Here is a 20,102-nt window from a genome sequence, read left to right as displayed (position 1 = left end):
ACTCAGCAGATGTTCCACAAGTCAAATGCTTTAAATAGTTATTAGTTGCTTCACCCAATTCTGAGGTGTTTCTTTATAAAATTGGACATCTTTAATCATGTGTACTTTTTAAGAACTGAGCGCAGACCTGTCAGTGAGCGGGGTGATGACCAGTCTGTTAGTATTCCCCAGGTATTCGTAGCTGAACTGGAACTGGGCGTCGCAGATATTAACGCAGCAGTGTCTGCTTTCTTCATCCCAGCGATGGCGTAACTGGGACAGCCATGCGAACGCCTGTCCTGTCGTCACCTGAAAGAAACAGAGTAACACCAACGGGAAGGTTTAGATGAAGGTTTATTACATGACTAATTTCAGAATGATTTTGTCTAAATTTAGGACGACCTTTTGAGAAATGAGATTGGCAACAACATCTCGAGCGTGGACATCAATGGTGCAAATGGTCATAATTTTCTGGCGCTCTCCAGGAGTTAAATCTCCTAACAGCATGTGGATCAGCGAGTTGAGTTGCGTGATCTAGGGAAATCAGAATGCAACAAAACTGAGAAAAACAAAAACAACTCTTTGGTTGTCCAGCAACCTGTCCTTACCCTACAGGACTACCTGTTTTTTATTGTAGTCTTTTAGAGCAGTCTCGAATCCTTCCTCCACCCTCTCAAATGCAATGCCCACATCTGTGGCCCACCACACCTGACTTCCAGTCAACCCCACCTGTGAAAAAATAAGGGAAATGATAGATATTTTGTGTTTTAAGAAGGTGAAGTTGCTGCGTTAGAGATGATATGAGATTTAGATGCCTGTGCAGGGTAGTCAAAGAGCCACTGGTCTCGGGGTTTGTCTTCATAAGCAGCCACAGCCTCCTGGATCTCTTTACGGACTGTGCAACGCATAGTGCTCTCTAATGCGCTCAACCAACACTCCGCCTGAAGAAAGACACCAAAATAAAGAAATACGATGGATGGTGAAAGTATCACGCAGACGAAACATCTGCATGGAAATGAAATTATGTAAAGTTATGTCACAGCTGTACCGCATGATTTGGAAATACATCAGTAACTGAGAGCAACTCTGCAACTGCACACAGAGAAATCAGATTTTGTATTTCAATACCTGTCCTTCACAAGGGCATGGCTCAGAGAATGAAACATATTCTCCCTCACGACTGTACATCCCTATAGCAACTGCCACCCCGTCCTCTTCACGTCCTGCATCTCGGCTTGAGTCCTTGAAGCGAAGATCTGCTATATTGTCAAACAGCTTCAACAAGTGTCTGGTCACCTGGGAACACACACACATGCACATGCGTACACTGTTACACCATTTACTCTCACATGTACTGTATCTTTTTGGAGTTTGGGAAACATGACCGGATTATAATCCATCACCTGTTTGGGCTGTGTTCCCTTGGAGACAATCTCCAATAGATCTGAGGCAGAGACGAAATAAAATCTGGGGAATGTGAGTCTCTTGGTCTCCAGGTACTCAGCCAGGGCCTTTTCGCACACCGACAGCCGCTGCTGTAAAGTTTCCAGGCTCTCCAGGAAACCAGGCTGGTTTGTGACGTCTACAACGTTACTGTTTTTCACCACCTCAGTCATTAAGCTCTGGATAAAAGACAAGCGAACAAAGACAAAAGATAAGTAAACACTTGCAAAAGGCAGAGCGCCGGACGTCGTGTGTGTACCTGAAAGTCAGTGTGGATGCCTTTAAATCGCTCGGCGTCATTGGCCAGCTGGCACCGGATGTCGTGGCTGTTGGTGAAGATGCTGTTGAGGTGAGCCCAGGTCCTCTGGACCGACATCCAGGATGAGATGACGAGGTCGGCCACCATTAGCTTCCTCTGCCATCCGCTCACTTCCGCCTGGAAATACTCCACGTACTTACTCATCAGGATGTTCTGCAGCTGCACCTGAAGAGTTTGAGACACACAACATGAGGAAATCTTCAATTTCTATTCTGCAAAGGTATGATTTAGAAGGTATAGATATGACAAGTATGCATGCAAAATCCAGTCAGCAAGGAATAAAAAGGTTATGGGAGTCAATATGTTTTTAACAAGCTTCACAAGAAACTAACAGAATGAAGCACATATGAAGATTCTGCGTCAAAGGGTCACCTGGTTGTCCTCTAGAGTCTCTATTAGATTCTCATCTGCTTTCAGCAGAGGGGTTCCTGTGCTGGTATGAGTCTCATATGACAGCGACATAATACTCCATGTCTGGGTTATCTCTGCCAATACCTAGAAAGTTGAGGATGAGCAGAGCATGTCAGTTACCCATATGGCACTGGACCCAAGGGAGAAAATACAACAAGAAAAACAACAGTGGAATGTTTTTTAAAATGTTATGTTACGCCTAATTTGATCTTAAGTGGATTAGAATAGTCAAATCTTCACACAAAAACTTAAGACATTTTTTGCACAACTCCAAACGATTGTGTTTGTTTTTACTGCAGAGATGTGCAAATTAAAATTATCTAATGATTTATACAAGTGATCTGAACTTCTACCTTCTCGATGGCCATTTCTTTCACAGCCTTGTCCACAATGTTCTTAACCTCATCCTCCACACGATGAAGCTGTAATTCTAGCAGGTCCCCCAGGGTGGTGCCCTCCCCCATCACAAACCTGACCTGAGGTCCAGAAACCACACAGAGGAGACGATGTGGCTCAAGATTCAGGCCTGGATAATCGGGTTCGGTGAACCTGGTCTGGACTTTGCTCAATAGATTAACTTAGCCACAGTGCATGAAGAGAAGACAAGACCCTTGATAAAAGTCATATATTGAGCTGGATAGTTTGTGACACAGAGGAGCAGCAGTCAAGATGTCTTCATACCCCTGTGCTGTTCATGAGCTGTTGCCAGTGTCTCTCCCTGACAGCAGAGTTTTGTAGCTCGTTGACGGCTCTCAGGGAGGTCAAAAGGTTTTTAACAGTGGATTCCAGGCCCAGATAGACATCCCACACTCGCACCTCCTTATCCAGCATCTTCATCTCCTATAAAATACAGCAGAGATTCTAGTGAAGTGTCTGAACTAACAGCTTATTTTCCACTCTAGTTTGTCATACTTTAGCAAAACGCCGCAGCTCCATGTCCATCTGCTCAACATTGATCTCTTTCCATGGAGTTTTGGTCCAGTCCTCTATACTGGTCTGTAATTCAAAGGAGATTGGGAGCGTTATATCAGCACTTGTTTACCAAAAAGGGATTTTTTCCCTCGTCGTTTGCAGTCACTAAGGAAATGGAATTGCTTTGTAAAGCACATCAACAGGATTCATCCAAAAACTAGAGCATACTTGCAGTGTGGAAACTATACAGACACTGCTTCGGGCAATATTTTCACTACAGAGATCAAACCACAAGAATATTTGCATTGTGATTGCTGTGCGCACCTTCACAAAGATGACCATGTCCCAGACTGCTTTGACGAGGATAATGTCGGAGCGACACTGACGCAGCTGCTTGTAATCCGGAAAGCTGACCTCAAACAAATCAGCCGTGTCCTGCAATTTCTTCATTTCCATCTCCATCACTGCCACTGCTCGATTAGACTACAGACAGACATTTTAATAGGCTATTAATCCAAACTGCACTGTTTGATGGATTCTGTTCGATCATAAGCTCTGTATTATTTTTGATACAATGACTGGCAAGGTTTTCTTTTTTTAAGGCAGTAAAAGAAAAGCCTCATTGCTCACCTTATCAATTAGTTTGTATGCGTCATCTACATCGATCTTGAAGATCGATTCAGTTTGAAATTTTTCTCTGAACTCATACTGCTTGACCTAAAGTGTTAAAACACGACAAGTTTAGTATTCGTGCAGAGCTGCCTCCATTTCTTCACCCATCCCTGCATTCATGAGGCGATGTGGTGTCATATATAATGCAGGGTAGAAGGTAAGATGGCCTGTATATCAGATACTGAGCTCTTTGTGAGAGGTTGCCACACGACATCCTATCCCACTCACACACAGACTCACCTCGAACCGCACGCATTTCCTGCGGATTACTGAAACTTCGTTTGACTGCAGGGGCGCCACTTCGTGTTTGACTGTAAAAGCTATTTTTCTGAGACTCTTCCACTTCTCAGGCAGCTCCTGCGTTCGAGGCAGAGCGACAGAGACTTCATTACACTGATAACCCAACATAAGCATTATTCTTTACGGAAATCTGTGTAAACACCTCAAGCTGTGTGTAGACGCTCTCTGGGAGTTGCTGGCCATAGGTTTTGAGAAGTTCAGCAGTAGATTTGAGCGGTTTGAAGTGTTGTTCATTGCTGATTTGTCTGTCTCTGATGGCCATGAGGTGTCCCATTATGGCCACCAAACCTGCATAGTCACCATCTGACACCTTGGTAGAAAGACCCCGAGCTGTATCCTGGACAAAAAGGGAAAGTTCCCTCACACTGCAGAGTACAAAAGATGAAGCCAGTTAAGGGGGTGATATCATTTCTCTGTCATTCCTCAAAATTAGTGTGTCAAGCATGGCTTTCAAGTGCATCTGACCTCTGGTTTACATGGTTGAGGAGGTGCTCTTTAAACATCCAGCTCCACCTCTTGATAACATTCATCAGTGTGTGTTTGAAGGGTCTGATGTCGAGCTGCAGCCAGCCACAAAACACCCTCTTGTCCTCCATTTTGCTCACTCGCACATACAGAGACTCAAAGAGATTTATCTAGATGAACAAAATTATTCAAATTAGCGTGATTATTGAGCTTTTCGAACACAAGTTTAATTAATTATGGCTAAAGGACCCATTTAAAATCCAAATGTGTGACATACTTGCTCTTTAAAGTTGTCCAGGGTGGGTGGGTTCTTCTTTAATTCGTAGTCTGCATACAGCTCAGCTTCCTCTGTGCTTAACACATGGCCGTAGAGCAGAAACTGTCGCATAAACTCAGTTCTGAAGATGATGAAAAGAAAATACCACACACTTAAAATCCAAATGTATGTATTAAACAAAATTTATCATGTAAAATAAAACACACACACACAAACATCCGACCTGTCATCAGTCCAGAGGTAGCGGTAGCTGGAAAAGGATGCCTGGTATTCTTTGACCTGACAATCAACACAATCTTTTTTCAACCACACGCCTGTAAATGTGATTAAAAAAAAATTTAAAGAAAGCTCACGTTACAAGAAATCAGAGACTCACCTTAGCAACAGCGGCACGTGCACGTGAGCGGATTATGTGGCACATTTCAGACAAATCCTCCATTTCATTTATGTCACACTAAGAGGAGGAAAGAAATCAAGGCCGCATAAGAAATGGGCGCCGCACATGCAAATATAAACATCTGTATGCACGACGTGTACGACGCAAATCTATGATGCAGTCTGCACAGCACCTGGTAGTTATTCTGCTGCTTGTGCTTTGCCACTCTGGAAATAAAAGATGCCATGTTTGTGATGTTGGTCACCATTTCATCCACAATATCATAGAAGTTTCCACTGTGGCTCAAGTCTAATGAAGGTCGAAACGTCATCTCGTTGCTGTTGAGTACCAGCTGCACTTCAAACAGCGGCGTAATACGCTGAGCCGCATCAGTGTTGTCCATTAAGTACTGCAGGGAGCAGCGGACGGCGCTCGAGAAGCCAGAGAGGATCACTCGGTCCACGTATTCCGTGTAAGCCTGCCATTCACTGCTGTCCAGATCCTTAACGCCGAGCAGAGACTGACTCTCCTGGAGTGCAATTGAAAATGGAAACATGTTCAAGTGTCTTTCTCTCCATTTACATTGTTATATTTATATAGGGCACTTCCAATACCAATGAACATATAAATATGCAAGATGCAATAGTGCTAATCTTCATCTTCGGTCCTAACATAAAAAAACACAATGCAATAATTAATAGCAGCAGGATGAGGCCGAAGGTCAAAATAATACGATGAAAAATTGTTGATTTTAGACCAGAAAAGGTACATCTAGTGCATAAATGAGATGGCACAGTGCCCAACACTTTCATTCTGTTTCACGGTATTTTGCTTGGTGAACTGAGCGACGCGTAATGAGAGGGAGACGTGACAATACCTGCAGCAGTTTGTGTATCTGCTCCCCTGTGCTGCTGATGAGAGAATGCTGTTTGGAAACACTCTCCTCAATATCGGAGAAGATGAGGAGAGTGGAATCACGACCCTTTCTAGTGATGAAAGCCCGGTTGCTGAATTTACCCATGAGGGCCTGGATGGCTTCCACGTTAGTTTTACTCTTCTGGACACGACTAGAGATGCTCTGGAAATAGTAAAAAAAAAGAAAAGAGCATCTATTACAACCGATAATTGCGTTTCCTGGTCAGCATCATCATGCTGCTCTCTGTTTTTCAAGTGCTTGCTATAAAGAGGAAGTGCTGTGGGATGGAGCCGCGACCATAATTACAGAAAATTGGCTTCGACCACATAAAGACTACGCCAGATTTCATGCTACACAATCAAGCAACCGCCAGCCTTTTTATATATCAGCTCACATTATAGCTGAAACAAGATGTCAGGCAAATTAATCACAATGGTGCAAAAATGCTGTCAATACACGCACTAAAAAAAACCTTTTTGTTTGCTTCTGGCGATGTGAAAGCATTTCCCTGAAATGGATGGGAAATCATCAGTACCTTGACCAGGTCTCGTGTGTTTTGAATGTAGTCCCACAGGTCGTCGTCGGCCCACGTCAGCTCCCGCACCGCCGGGTCCAGCTGCCGCTTCATGCCGGCCATCTCTTCCTTCACCAGCCCCAGCTCAACAGCCAGGATGGTGCTGTGGAGCTTGTTGTACCACTGGGTCACTAAAGTCAGCGTTTGTGTGTACTGCATGATAAAATGCAAAGTCAACACGAGCTGATGCTTTCGAACACATTGAACAGATCATAAGATCAACATTTCAGGACTAGAAAGTGAGCCACCCACCACATAAAGTCTGTCTCGCTTAGAATATAGATGGAGAGCAGCTTTAGGAATGTTTTCGTTCTTCATAATTCCCAGATACTTAACTTCTCTGAGCACTGACGCGAGCTGGGGAGAGCAGGAGAGGAAGACAATACAATAACCATGGAAAGTAGCTCTTTTGGAGTTGTAAATATTAATCAAGTTTCATGGATGGCCCGTTTTCATCTTTTGTCTAAATTGTTAGCTACGGCATTTTCATTCGGACTAAATTGCCATATATTACGATCTTCGCTGGTCTTACAGCTGGACTGAAGTTGACCTGGAACAGGCCTGTCTCCTTGTCCAGAGTCAACAGTGGTTCCTTGAGGTGTGTCTGACAGATTTCTCCCAGTCCCGCAGTCCAATCTGAGAACAGCTCCTCATCATGCTGGTCTAAAACCTCCAGGACCCTTTCGCACTTCTGGAGAACACTGTCTGCCTCAGCACAGCCCAGAGGCCTGCAGAGGAGAGAGAAAACCAACATTAGCTTCAGGAGCAAAGTGTGTGTAGTTTGTTTAATTGTCTTAATTAACAAGTAAACTAACTTCAGTGTGAATGATTCAGCTTCCAAAATGACAAACCGGTTAAGTGCTTCAGATGTTAAATTATTATTGCTTTTTTTTAAACCATTCATGTGCATAATAAAATCATTAGATCTGTTGGATGTGAAACCTCACTCTGTATAATTGCATTAGTCTGTGCTTGTGGAATGGGATTGATCCATACATATGGGCCAGCTGGCAGAGGTTACTCCGATTAGTAAGGATGCGACTCCTAAGCTCCTGTGACCATTTGAGGTTTCCGGCCACCAAAGGCATGTTTTTTCCCAGAATTGCACAACCTGACTGCAGCTGAAAGACAGGTGTAAATGAATGAGACTTCTCCTCCATGAACACAGAGTCGAGCGTGTTAATTAGCTCTCTCACCTCATCTCTGTGTTGATCTAAGATTAACTGGCAGAGGTCTATCTCCTGGCTGAACATGCTCAGCAACACGTTGTAGTTAGGGGAAAACAGCTGGTGAATTCTGGGTCTCTCAAGAAGGGTCCCAAAAATTTGTAACAGCTAGATGGGAAAAAAGTACAAAAATGAAAGTGTGCATTTTACATGAATAATTTACACAAATTGTTTTTTTTCTGCTGAAAAAAAAATTGAGATTTTCAAATGTAAATTTGTAACAAACACACCTTAAAGGCCGACTCCAGGTTTTTTGAGTGCTGAAAGGCCAAATTGAGGAGCGTCCCCAGCCTCTGGTCAAAGTCTCTGTTCTGCTCCACAAACCGTCTGTAGTGACGTACAAACTCCTAGAGGTATTAGAGGGGAAATGATGGATGTCTTAGTCACTTTGTGATGAGAAAGATATCATTCTTTTTAAATTACCAGTCAATTTTTATTCCATTAAATTTTCAGACCAGACCTTCAAGTTCTCTTTAGCTCTGTTGATAAGTATTGGCTGGAGTAATACACACACTCTTGAGAAAAATGTAATTCAACTCTGATCAATTTGTGATTGAGTTCCTCATCTAAGACGCACTAGAAGCTGTTGTAAAATATCAGGGAAAATTAAATATTGATGCTCGGTCTAATAATGACTCCTGTCACTGATTCTTGTGTGTTGCTTAGCAACTACTTTGCTTTGCTACCTTTCAATTACTGCACTGCTGCGCAGGAAAATAACATCTAATTATTATTTTTTATTAGTTTGCTGTGCCTGTCAATGCCAGTTACAAATCATTGCGAAGAACAACCCATTGGGGCTTATTAAAAAGCAGTGTGATACCGAGGACGGCTGCAACAAGGTCTCACATCATTAGTATAGTCCAAGGGGTCATATTTGCTTTCTCTAAGTGTCCGCCAGCAGTCATGAAACTCCTCGCTCATGCTGAAGACCATCTCACTAAGGATTTTCCCTCGGGATCCGCCAAGTTCAATCTTCTCCAATTTCAGAAAGTCTAATGCTGCGGCGAAAAGCTCCTTTAAATGAGACGGGAGAAACAAATTTAGAATTAGATTGATTGGTCGGAGGTATGCACATTTAAAAATACTGTGGGTCAGACGGCAGTATGCAACAGTACATCGAGAAGTGTGAGCTACTGTAGTGCACAGACCTCAATCATAAGGAGCCTTTCCATGATGTGGTCTGATCGGCTGAACACAAGCGTGGCAGGAAAATCCCACAGCTTGATGTCCTGACCATGTTGGTAGTACGTCGGGATCCTCTGGCGGTAAGTGTGAAACAACTGCTTGAAGCTGCGCAGAACTGAGATGCTTATCTGTAGTCTCTCCATCCCTTCCTCAAGCTCCATCTTGAACAGTTCTTCAGGAATGAGGTAGGCAAAGGCCTGAGAAACACAGACGCAACCTTTATGGAAATCTGTCTTGTTTTCTTCATTTCCTTATGGACATCTTATGATTGTACCTTGTCGATGATCAGGTTGCAGAACTCCTGCAAAAGGACCACCATGCACTGTGGAGTGCAGTAGTACTTGGAGCGACTCCAGATGAGGCAGAGGGTGTGAAAAAGCGGTGGTAGCAGTGTGTCCACCTGTGGGAAACTCCTTTCTTCTAAATTGCTGATCTGTCTCCTCAGAGGACGCAGATACAGATCTATATCCTCTGCTTCCAGCACAGCTGCAATAATTACATCCAGCAATGTTTTGTGGATAACACAGTCATAACAGAAGCCTGCTGCTGCCCCGAGAGCTGTTTTCTGCTCTTAAAATAGATCAGCAACAATGTCAATATAATTGCCACACTACAAAAAAAACCTGAATTTATCACTAATAATGCAGAATTATCTATATTCAACTAGTTATCTTGGCAAATAAATAATCTATGCTGGGAGAGGATTGTTGTAGTACATAGACAATGAATGCTTAATTTGTTTCTCAAGCAAAACTAAATGGAAAGAAGTTAGGCTGTGAGAGATAACAGAATTGGAAAATTAATTAGTTCATTAGCGCAGACAAATAACAGGTAGCGCTGATTTACCCTCATTGACTTTGAGGCAGACGCTCTTAAAGGCAGCGTGGTAACTGCTCTTGACTCGTCGAAGGATTTCCATGATTTGTTTCACTTTGGAGCTCTGGATCTGAAAACAGCAAACATACGGGCTCCCTGAGGAATACTAATGAAGAATTATTCAAGGAATTTACACAGCTAATATTGATCAAATGCTGAGATTATCTTTGATTCTGATAGATTTTTTTAGCTTGTCTTTCAGACTGCGTGAAATTAGTATCATGTCTAAATATATTGCAGTCCATACTATCACTAATAATGATGCTTGTGCTGAAACCTGAAAAAGAGACGGGTACCACAGTCAAATGACCGCTTGATATTGGAGAAAGGAAAGAAGATAATAGCTGAAGTTACATGGATCACAAATAATCTGACAATCTCATGAAAACTGTACTATGTAAACCGTTTTGTCTGATCAGCCGGCGGCGCCTGGCTGAAATTCAGACATTTGGTGTGACCCTGTTTGAGATCCAATCAGAGCCATGTAAATGCCACATCACACCATACTTCATACTGTCACATGTCTGTTTTGTAACATCACCATGTGATGCTTCACAAGTGGTGTTTTGAGAAAAATGGCAGGACTGGTTGATGCAGAAGGGAACACTAACCCTAAACATACTTGGAGAATCTGAAATAGTCAACTGACATCAAGTTCAGCAAGCTGACTAAGTCCGACTAAGAAATCCATTTTTAATACTTAAAAGTGTGGATGGAAACATGCTGTGAGTAATTCATTGGTTGCATAAGATGATATTCTTGGAGCATATACACCTACACATTAGTCTGTCCACGATATTAAGTGATGATTTAGTTCTTTGATATAATAAACCTGGCTCTATAAAAACAGAGGGAGCTTGCTTTCCTCACTTCACATTATGCACTGGCAGCACTTCCAATCTCCACGCAGTCAGTAGCATACTTGTGACTGGATGCCCAGCAGGTTTTCCCTCTGAGTGGTCCAGAACTGGAGCTCGACGTTGGGGCCTGGGTGATCTCCCTGGAGCAGTGCCATACCGGAGTCTTTCTTCAGCACATTCCAAATCTGTCCAGACCATTGAACTATCAGAGTTTCGATGGAGTATAACAAGCCATGGTCCAGTGGCCACCCAGTTGGGCTGAGGGGGAAATCAGCAATATGAGCATGAATGTTCAGTAGAAAAATCCCCCATAAATTTACAGTTAATCACTTCCCATGAAGTGTAAGGCTACGAGATAACGTTTACTGTAATAAGGTATTCAAATACAAAACTGAGACTTGAAAAAGATGCTGGTACTCTAGAATGGAATGAGGATGCATACTTTGCAACTGTGCTTACTTCAGTTTTCATCAAACGTTTAACTTTAGATTTGTACATACCGGTAGATGCCTGTAGTTTCTACTCCTTCATGTCATATATCAAACTAGTGTGGACAATTTAGAGTTAGACTGAAGCATGCAGATGACACATTTAAGCATACTTACTTCCTTAAAGATTTCAATGCCATGACTTCCTATGTTTGATTTCAAACGAAAGCCCTTGCATAATAAAAGTTGTAAACCCATTGCATTGTATTACCAACTGTTTTCATTGAGGAAGCAATTTAGTTTATGTCACAAAATTATAGAGTTGATTCCATTGGTGTAAGCAAGCTGAACAACAGTACTACAATATCATGCACAAGTACATATGATTACAGCACCTCCACTGCCAAAAAAAGGTATGTATAAAAGTTAAAAATGAATTTTTACTTTTGTAAGTTTCAGAACTTGAACATTCTTACTTTTAGCTAAGAATAGCATCTATGCTATTATTTAAATAATGGGAAGTCAGTGCCTTTGGCACATAATTTACTATGCAGAAACAACCACTCATCACTGAAAATTATGACTTTACAGCGCAGCATTATTTGACAGCATTGCTGTCTACTTCAAATAGGAAGAAACTATTTTACCTTATGCTCTTGAGTAATTGTATTTATTTGTTTATTTTTACATGATTACAGTCTTGTATTTCACATAATTACCTTGCTTCAAACAATGCACGTGAGAATGAAGTGTTTTTTAATTGCGCAGGTGTGTCAACGTCACTTCCGCTCATGCTCGGACTGTATTGTCGCTGAGGAGGTAAGAAAATTGTTCACTACATGATATTATCCCCGTATGCTACGTCCACTCTGTTGTTTTCTGCTGGAATAAGTCAAGTTTAATGGGTTACTTTTTCTCAATTAATTGATAAGTGCTGCAAACCAACCTGAGAACAATGTCCTGGGCCTGCGCCCTCTCCAGGCACAGCGGTAGAGGCAGCAGCGTCCGTCCCTCAGCGCGGCCTCGCAGGGTCACGACTCTGCTCCGGAGTTTCTCCAGGTGCCTGTGGATGTCGTCCGACACCACCCGGGGCCAGTCCTCGTGGTTCAGACCGTTAGAGAGTACACACACCAACACCTGGAAGACACGTGTGCTGGTTACGCCCACACGCAGCAAACATGGCACAACTGCCAATGCTGTGATACTGAGGAGAGTTAGCATAATGCTATTAGGTATGATATAATTAAATTGCACAAATGGACATGTGATTTTCTACATTATTGATAAACTCTATAAATATTGTCAATATAGATATACAAGCTTAATTAATAACAGACCATAATTTGACTTAAAAAAATCAAACAGTCAGAAAAAAAGACTGCGGTAAAGCCATCCCTCTGTGAAAAAAACGAAGTGCCGCGGTGCGCGCTTACACTAGGCATTACGGTAACAGCGCAGGCAGGCACATGTCACTGCACAGCTGGATTTACAAATATAAAAAATCCCTCTGATATCCACAAAGCATTTCACCTCAGGCTGACAGTAGACCTTCCCACGATGTAACTTACCAAACTTCAGAGCAATCTGATGTTGCATTTCAAAGTAAGAGCCCTCCAAAAACATCAATTCTGCGATTTTTTCTTACTAACTTCAAAAAATCATATAAAAAGATCCCTCTGATATCCACAAACCATTTCACCTCAGGCTGACAGTAGGCCACCCCAGGATGTCACTCAGCTAATCTCAGAGCAATCCCATGTAGTATATCAAAATAAGAGCCCTCCAAAAATGTCATATCTGGGATTATACTTATCCTGAATGTAAAAAATCACATAAAAAACTCCCTCTGATATCCACAAACCATTTCACCTCAGGATGATACTAGACCATCCCATGATGTCACTTACCAAACTTCAGAGCAATCTGATGTGGTATTTCAAAATAAGAGCCCTCCAAAACATCAATTCTGTGATTTTTTCCCCCACTACTTTAAAAAAAAATCACATAAAAAATCCCTCTGATATCCACAAACTATTTCACCTCAGGATGACAGCAGACCTTCCCACGATGTCACTCACCAAACTTCAGAGCAATCTGATGTGGTATTTCAAAGTAAGAGCCCTCCAAAAACATCACTTCTGGGATTATACTTACCCTCATTTTAAAAAAATCACATAAAAAACTCCCTCTGATATCCACAAACCATTTCACCTCAGGATGATACTAGACCATCCCATGATGTCACTTACCAAACTTCAGAGCAATCTGATGTGGTATTTCAAAATAAGAGCCCTCCAAAACATCAATTCTGCGATTTTTTTCCCCATTACTTTAAAAAGAAAACTCATATAAAAAGATCCCTCTGATATCCACAAACCATTTCACCGCAGGATCACAGTAGACCTTCCCATGATGTCAGTCCACAAATTTCAGAGCAATCTGATGTTGCATTTCAAAGTAAGAGCCCTCCAAAAATAGAACTTCTTGGATTAAATTTACCCTAAAATAAAAAAATTTATATAAAAAAATCCTTTTGATATCCACAAACAATTTCACCTCAGGCTGACAGTAGGCCACCCCAGGATGTCACGCACCTAAATCCAGAGTAATCTGGTATGGTATTTCAAAATAAGAGCCCTCCAAAAATATCATACCTGGGATTAAATTTACCCTAAATTAAAAAAATGTATATACAAAAATTATTTTGATATCCATAAACAATTTTACCTCAGGCTGACAGTAAGCCATCCCAGGATGTCACTCAGCTAATTCCAGAGTAATCTGATGTGGCATTTCAAAATAAGAGCCCTCCAAAAATGTCATACCTGGGATTAAATTTACCCTAAATTAAAAAAATTCATATAAAAAAATCCTTCTGATATCCACAAACCATTTCACCTCAGGCTGACAGTAGGCCACCCCAGGATGTCACTCAGCTAGTCTCAGAGCAATCCCATGTAGTATTTCAAAATAAGAGCCCTCCAAAAATGTCATATCTGGAATTATACTTATCCTGAATGTAAAAAATCATCTAAAAAAAATTCCTCTGATATCCACAAACCATTTCACTTCAGGCTGAGAGTAGGCATTCCCAGGATGTCACTCGACTAATTTCAGAGCAATCTGATGTGGAATTTCAAAATAAGAGCCCCTCAAAAATAGAACTTCTTGGATTAAATTTACCCTAAAAAAAAACAAAAAAATCATATAAAAAAATCCTTTTGATATCCACAAACAATTTCACCTCAGGCTGACAGTAGGCCACCCCAGGATGTCACTCACCTAATTCCAGAGTAATCTGATGTGGCATTTCAAAATAAGAGCCCTCCAAAAATATCATACCTGGGAATAAATTTACCCTAAATTAAAAAAAAAATATATAAAAAAATCCTTCTGATATCCACAAACCATTTCATCTCAGGCTGACAGTAGGCCATCCCAGGATGTCACTCAGCTAATCTCAGAGCAAACCGATGTAGTATTACAAAATAAGGGCCCTCCAAAAATGAAATTCCTTGAATTATATTTACCCTAAATTAAAAAAAAAATACAAAAAATTCCTCTGATATCCACAAACCATTTCACTTCAGGCTGAGAGTTGACCTTCCCAGCATGTCACCCACCTAATATCAGAGTAATCTGATGTGGCATTTCAAAATAAGAGGCCTTCTAAAATAGCTATTCCGGGATTATACTTACCCTCATTTGAAAAATTATGAAAAAAAATCCCTGTGATATCCACAAACCATTTCACTTTCAGTTGATGGTAGGCCAGCCCAGGATGTCACTCACAAATTTTCAGAACAGTCTGATGTGGCACTTCAAAATAAGAGCCCCATAAATAACACAACTTTTCATGTGTTGTCAACACAACTTCAATTTTTTAACATGTGTCAAACACAAAACCGATTACAAAAGTAATCATAAAAATTGTAGCGGAACCATCTGTCACAGGTGTCCCATTAGATCTGTATGGCAAAAGAAAGAAAATACACTCAGCCTTAGCTGCAGTACAAAATATTTTGTGGTGGTACTCCATCCATCCATCCTATCTCTCCAGCTTATGTGTAATTGCTGCTTGACGTGCCTGAAGGACCTCCAAAGGATGTGGTCCTGTACTGTAAAATCAGTTTTGTGTTTGACACATGTTAAAAATAAAAGCTGTGTTGACAACACATTTAATTTAAATGTCACATCAGACTGTTCTGAAAATTTGTGAGAGACATCCTGAACTGGCCTACCATCAACTGAAAGTGAAATGGTTTGTGGATATCACAGGGATTTTTTTTTCATAATTTTTCAGATTACTCTGATATTAGGTGGGTGACATGCTGGGAAGGTCTACTGTCATCCTGAGGTGAAATGGTTTGTGGATATCAAAAGGATTTTTTTATATGAATTTTTAATTTAGGGTAAATTTAATCCAAGATGTTCTATTTTTGGAGGGCTCTTATTTTGAAATTCCACATCAGATTGCTCTGAAATTAGTCGAGTGACATCCTGGGAATGCCTACTCTCAGCCTGAAGTGAAATGGTTTGTGGATATCAGAGGAATTTTTTTAGATGATTTTTTACATTCAGGATAAGTATAATTCCAGATATGACATTTTTGGAGGGCTCTTATTTTGAAATACTACATGGGATTGCTCTGAGATTAGCTGAGTGACATCCTGGGGTGGCCTACTGTCAGCCTGAGGTGAAATTGTTTGTGGATATCAAAAGGATTTTTTTGTATGATTTTTTGTTTTTTTTAGGGTAAATTTAATCCAAGAAGTTCTATTTTTGAGGTGCTCTTATTTTGAAATTCCACATCAGATTGCTCTGAAATTAGTCGAGTGACATCCTGGGAATGCCTACTCTCAGCCTGAAGTGAAATGGTTTGTGGATATCAGAGGAATGTTTTTTTTTTTTTTTTTTTTTTAATTTAGGGTAAATATAATTCAAGGAATTCTATTTTTGGAGGGCTCTTATTTTGAAATACTACATGGGATTGCTCTGAGATTAGCTGAGTCACATCCTGGGGTGGAATACTGTCAGCCTGAGGTAAAATGATTTGTGGATATCAGAAGGATTTTTTTATATGAATTTTTTAACTTAGGGTAAATTTAATCCCAGGTATGACATTTTTGGAGGGCTCTTATTTTGAAATGCCACATCAGATTGTTTTGAAAATAGGTGAGTGACCTCCAGGGATGGTCTGCTGTCAGCCTGAGGTGAAAAGGTTTGTGGATATCAGAGGAATTTTTTTAGATGATTTTTTTTACATTCAGGATAAGTATAATCCCAGATATGACATTTTTGGAGGGCTCTTATTTTGAAATACTACATGGGATTGCTCTGAGATTAGCTGAGTGACATCCTGGGGTGGCCTACTGTCAGCCTGAGGTGAAATGATTTGTGGATATCAGAAGGATTTTTTTATATGAATTTTTTAACTTAGGGTAAATTTAATCCCAGGTATGACATTTTTGGAGGACTCTTATTTTGAAATGCCACATCAGATTGTTTTGAAAATAGGTGAGTGACCTCCAGGGATGGTCTGCTGTCAGCCTGAGGTGAAAAGGTTTGTGGATATCAGAGGAATTTTTTTAGATGATTTTTTACATTCAGGATAAGTATAATCCCAGATATGACATTTTTGGAGGGCTCTTATTTTGAAATACTACATGGGATTGCTCTGAGATTAGCTGAGTGACATCCTGGGGTGGCCTACTGTCAGCCTGAGGTGAAATGGTTTGTGGATATCAGAAGGATTTTTTTATGTGAATTTTTTAACTTAGGGTAAATTTAATCCCAGGTATGACATTTTTGGAGGGCTCTTATTTTGAAATGCCACATCAGATTACTCTGACATTGGCTGAGTGCCCTCCTGGGATGGTCTACTGTCAGCCTGAGGTGAAATGGCTTGTGGATATCAGAGGATTTTTTTTGTCCCTGATACAGTGATATGAGCTCGTCTGCGCTGTTACCATAATGCCTAGAATAAGTGCGCACCGCAGCACTTAGTTTTTTTCACAGAGGGATAGCTTTACCGCAGTAAAAAACTGTACAGATGCTTGTGACTTGCCATGCCTGAACTAGTACTTAGACTGAACTGCTGAATGGTGGGTGCCTGATTAGGCCTGAAAGAACTGAGTCCTTCTTGATAGCAGCATGAAAAATCTCCAACTCAATTTAATGCTAACATAGGGCTTCAATCAAATCAGTTTCGGAGTAGACATGAAATAAAAATGCTTTGTTACCTGCCACCTTTGATACCAAATTGAGGATGCACACATGCTCATACTGCCTAACCTCAGAGATGACAACAGGTAGGTGCTCCATTGGGTATCCGGGAACCTCTCCCAACCAGAATTGATGTCTGAATCCTTGGCGGGCGATTCGCTTCACGCCTTTCTTGAGCACACACAGAAGCTTGGTCTTCCATGGTGGAGACGTCTTCACAGATGAGAAAACAGTAGGAACGCTTTCAACAGCATTGAAAGCACCAGAAATAAGTAGTGACTTATTTCAGTGAGATGTGCGTGTTAGATGGAGTGGAGAGACAGCAAACGCCTACAAAGCTGGCAAACACTTAATTACCGAGATGTCAGCTCATTTGTCTTGCTTAAAAGCTAAATTTGTTTATTATGTAATTGTTTGTGCCTGACTGTCTTTTCATAAAAAAAAAAAAAAAAAAAAAAAAAAAAAGGTCTGGTTATGGAGAAATAACAACTTTCTGTTTTTTGGTTTTGTTTACAGAATTTCATACAGAGTGCACACAGTAAACAATAGTTCAGCTCTTCTGTCAGATATTTATGCAATAATATTACCATAATTGAATTTGCCAAATAAATTGACTTTCGCCAATGTGTGAAGATGAGAAAGAAATTACATTTGTAAAAGCACAGCCATGAACCTTTCATGCACTGACTTTATGTCCACTGTGTGTGCTTTATTTCTTACTTGAGCGTCTCCTGCATGCAGTGTCCCTCCAGGCCCTGTGAAGAGCAGCAGTCTGTTGGTCCAGATGTGGTCCAGAAAGTCCAGTATTATCTTCTGGTTCTCGTCTGCACCGATGAACCGGTTCCACTTATCCGTTTTCACCCGGAGCACACAGAAGGCCTGCTCCCGGAGGAAGTCGACCCTTTCATCTGACAACACCACCCCGACTTTGAGAGAGGGTTCCTGGGGCACCCGCACTCCCCCGGTCCCTCCGCTGGCTAAACCGCCGCCGTTACTCCTCGTGCTGGTGGCCTCAGACATGAGGACTCAGCTGGCAAGAAAAAGATGTAAGAAAAGCAATTTCACTCAGTGAGCAAAGGAATATGAAATTTGAAAAGTATTTTATAGCATGAGATAACAGTTACAGACCTAATTCAATCCTTCCCCCAAGATCAGAAGCCAGAGATGGATGTCATCCCCAGAAGTCTTGGCTTTATTGTTCTGTTCTGTCCTTTAGTTCTGGGAGCTGCCTGCTGGAAAAGTGATACATGCCTTGATGGACAGGTGCTCTTGTCACTGGAACAACGCCTTGTGGCCTGGCTTCATTACCCCAGACTGCGGTGCTATTTGTGCATCCTGAATAACCTGCAACCTTATCCTGTAAACTGAGCCTGGAGGATGCCCGCAGTATCTACAGCGACTCCTCCTGGACAGGTAATGGCTGCATCTAATAATTCTGTGGCATTTCCTGCTGTGTATCATAAACATCACAATTATTTCAAACCAAATAAGCATTGACATTTCTATGTATAATATTGGGCTTCGTCTAGCTGCATGATTGTGCAGTGCTAACTCTCTCCTGACAGGGAAACTATCCCTATTCAGAGTCTGGACACATTTGAGGTTAATGTGCATCGGCGTGAATGTGACTGTCTTCTCTCTCTGTGTTTCTGTTGTGATGGACTAATGACCTTTCCTTGGTGTGTGCTGCCTCTGCTCAGTCAACTGGGATTGGTTTGTGAGCAGGATTAAGCAATATGGAAGATATATGTTACAGTATGTGCGGATGAATGGATGAAAATCTATATTTTATTGCTGCTGCAAATCTACGCAATGTGTGTTGCCACCACATGGGGGCAGTTTTGTACAGTATTTTCTAAAGGCATTATTCAACTGTAATCCAAAGTGACCCTAACCATGACATCCTATTACATATGTTATGCCATTTATGTAAAACATGGAAAAATTGGCCGTTTCTCTAACTGTGTTTCATAGAATACCAGAGCAATGTTTGCCCTTATTAAATATCTTGAAGTATCTGAGTTCAGGGATAATACATAATACAGATGTAATCATATCCGGATTTAAAATATGCTCACTTGAAAAGGCTTAAGCCTTTCTGGGATATCTGATATTTGAGTTTATTGCTAACCTCCAAGCTGTGAATTGTATCCATGTTTACGACTATAGAATATTCTAAAATTACTATTAAAAGCATTCCCTCTGCTTATTAATGCAAAGAATTTCATGCCTGCAAATGTCTAGCATGGTGTATAAATACACGCAATCATTCAAATTCTCTCTCAGGATTTAATTTTTTATATTCCCACTGCATTCACTGCCCTCACCTCCTTTTGTGCTTTTGTCAGTGTTATGTGCAGTGGTTGGAAGTGCAGTCTCACTTACATGATGTGAATGTCTCTTTTTAATGGCTGTGTATGACCTTATATCTCTGTTTTTAATGTCACTGCTGTAAATTCATCAGCAGTGGATATTCCCATTGTTCACAAACACGGAGTACAGCAGCCAGTAATCCATGGCAGTGCTCCAAAGGAATTTGTTCTTTCTGAAATCTGTAATTCCATTTCTCGCTGCATTTGTCTCCATGTGTATTTTCATGTTTTTCACACATTCACTAGGCATGTGCCATTTATTTAGCAGTGAAGGTTCATTTTT

The 20,102-nt window shown here is 41.0% G+C and overlaps 1 protein-coding gene across 1 annotated transcript in view; it reads right to left on the bottom strand.

Annotated features, from left to right (window-relative positions):
• dnah9l (dynein, axonemal, heavy polypeptide 9 like) overlaps nt 1-18,467 on the bottom strand; it is a 37,798-nt gene extending 19,331 nt beyond the window's left edge. The window contains exons 1-36 of the mRNA XM_030115066.1: nt 18,168-18,467; nt 17,517-17,660; nt 12,169-12,359; nt 10,857-11,052; nt 9,905-10,004; nt 9,333-9,544; nt 9,022-9,255; nt 8,720-8,887; nt 8,101-8,217; nt 7,841-7,978; nt 7,641-7,759; nt 7,177-7,372; nt 6,897-7,001; nt 6,606-6,797; nt 6,032-6,232; nt 5,348-5,680; nt 5,155-5,232; nt 5,086-5,092; nt 5,002-5,050; nt 4,779-4,899; nt 4,502-4,671; nt 4,179-4,401; nt 3,977-4,093; nt 3,695-3,781; nt 3,389-3,547; nt 3,065-3,148; nt 2,834-2,992; nt 2,506-2,628; nt 2,114-2,236; nt 1,682-1,906; nt 1,383-1,601; nt 1,108-1,275; nt 795-920; nt 601-708; nt 382-513; nt 128-288 (exon numbers count right to left, since the gene is read on the bottom strand). Coding sequence (XP_029970926.1) covers nt 128-288; nt 382-513; nt 601-708; nt 795-920; nt 1,108-1,275; nt 1,383-1,601; nt 1,682-1,906; nt 2,114-2,236; nt 2,506-2,628; nt 2,834-2,992; nt 3,065-3,148; nt 3,389-3,547; nt 3,695-3,781; nt 3,977-4,093; nt 4,179-4,401; nt 4,502-4,671; nt 4,779-4,899; nt 5,002-5,050; nt 5,086-5,092; nt 5,155-5,232; nt 5,348-5,680; nt 6,032-6,232; nt 6,606-6,797; nt 6,897-7,001; nt 7,177-7,372; nt 7,641-7,759; nt 7,841-7,978; nt 8,101-8,217; nt 8,720-8,887; nt 9,022-9,255; nt 9,333-9,544; nt 9,905-10,004; nt 10,857-11,052; nt 12,169-12,359; nt 17,517-17,660; nt 18,168-18,467 — 5,585 coding nt within the window. The remainder of the gene's footprint in view (nt 1-127; nt 289-381; nt 514-600; nt 709-794; nt 921-1,107; nt 1,276-1,382; nt 1,602-1,681; nt 1,907-2,113; nt 2,237-2,505; nt 2,629-2,833; nt 2,993-3,064; nt 3,149-3,388; nt 3,548-3,694; nt 3,782-3,976; nt 4,094-4,178; nt 4,402-4,501; nt 4,672-4,778; nt 4,900-5,001; nt 5,051-5,085; nt 5,093-5,154; nt 5,233-5,347; nt 5,681-6,031; nt 6,233-6,605; nt 6,798-6,896; nt 7,002-7,176; nt 7,373-7,640; nt 7,760-7,840; nt 7,979-8,100; nt 8,218-8,719; nt 8,888-9,021; nt 9,256-9,332; nt 9,545-9,904; nt 10,005-10,856; nt 11,053-12,168; nt 12,360-17,516; nt 17,661-18,167) is intronic.
• Nucleotides 18,468-20,102: the final 1,635 nt, after the last annotated feature.

The sequence above is a fragment of the Salarias fasciatus genome, chromosome 18 (genome assembly GCF_902148845.1).
Source record: "Salarias fasciatus chromosome 18, fSalaFa1.1, whole genome shotgun sequence".
NCBI classification, from domain to species: Eukaryota; Metazoa; Chordata; class Actinopteri; order Blenniiformes; family Blenniidae; genus Salarias; species Salarias fasciatus.
This window is presented reverse-complemented; position numbering and strand designations above follow the sequence as displayed.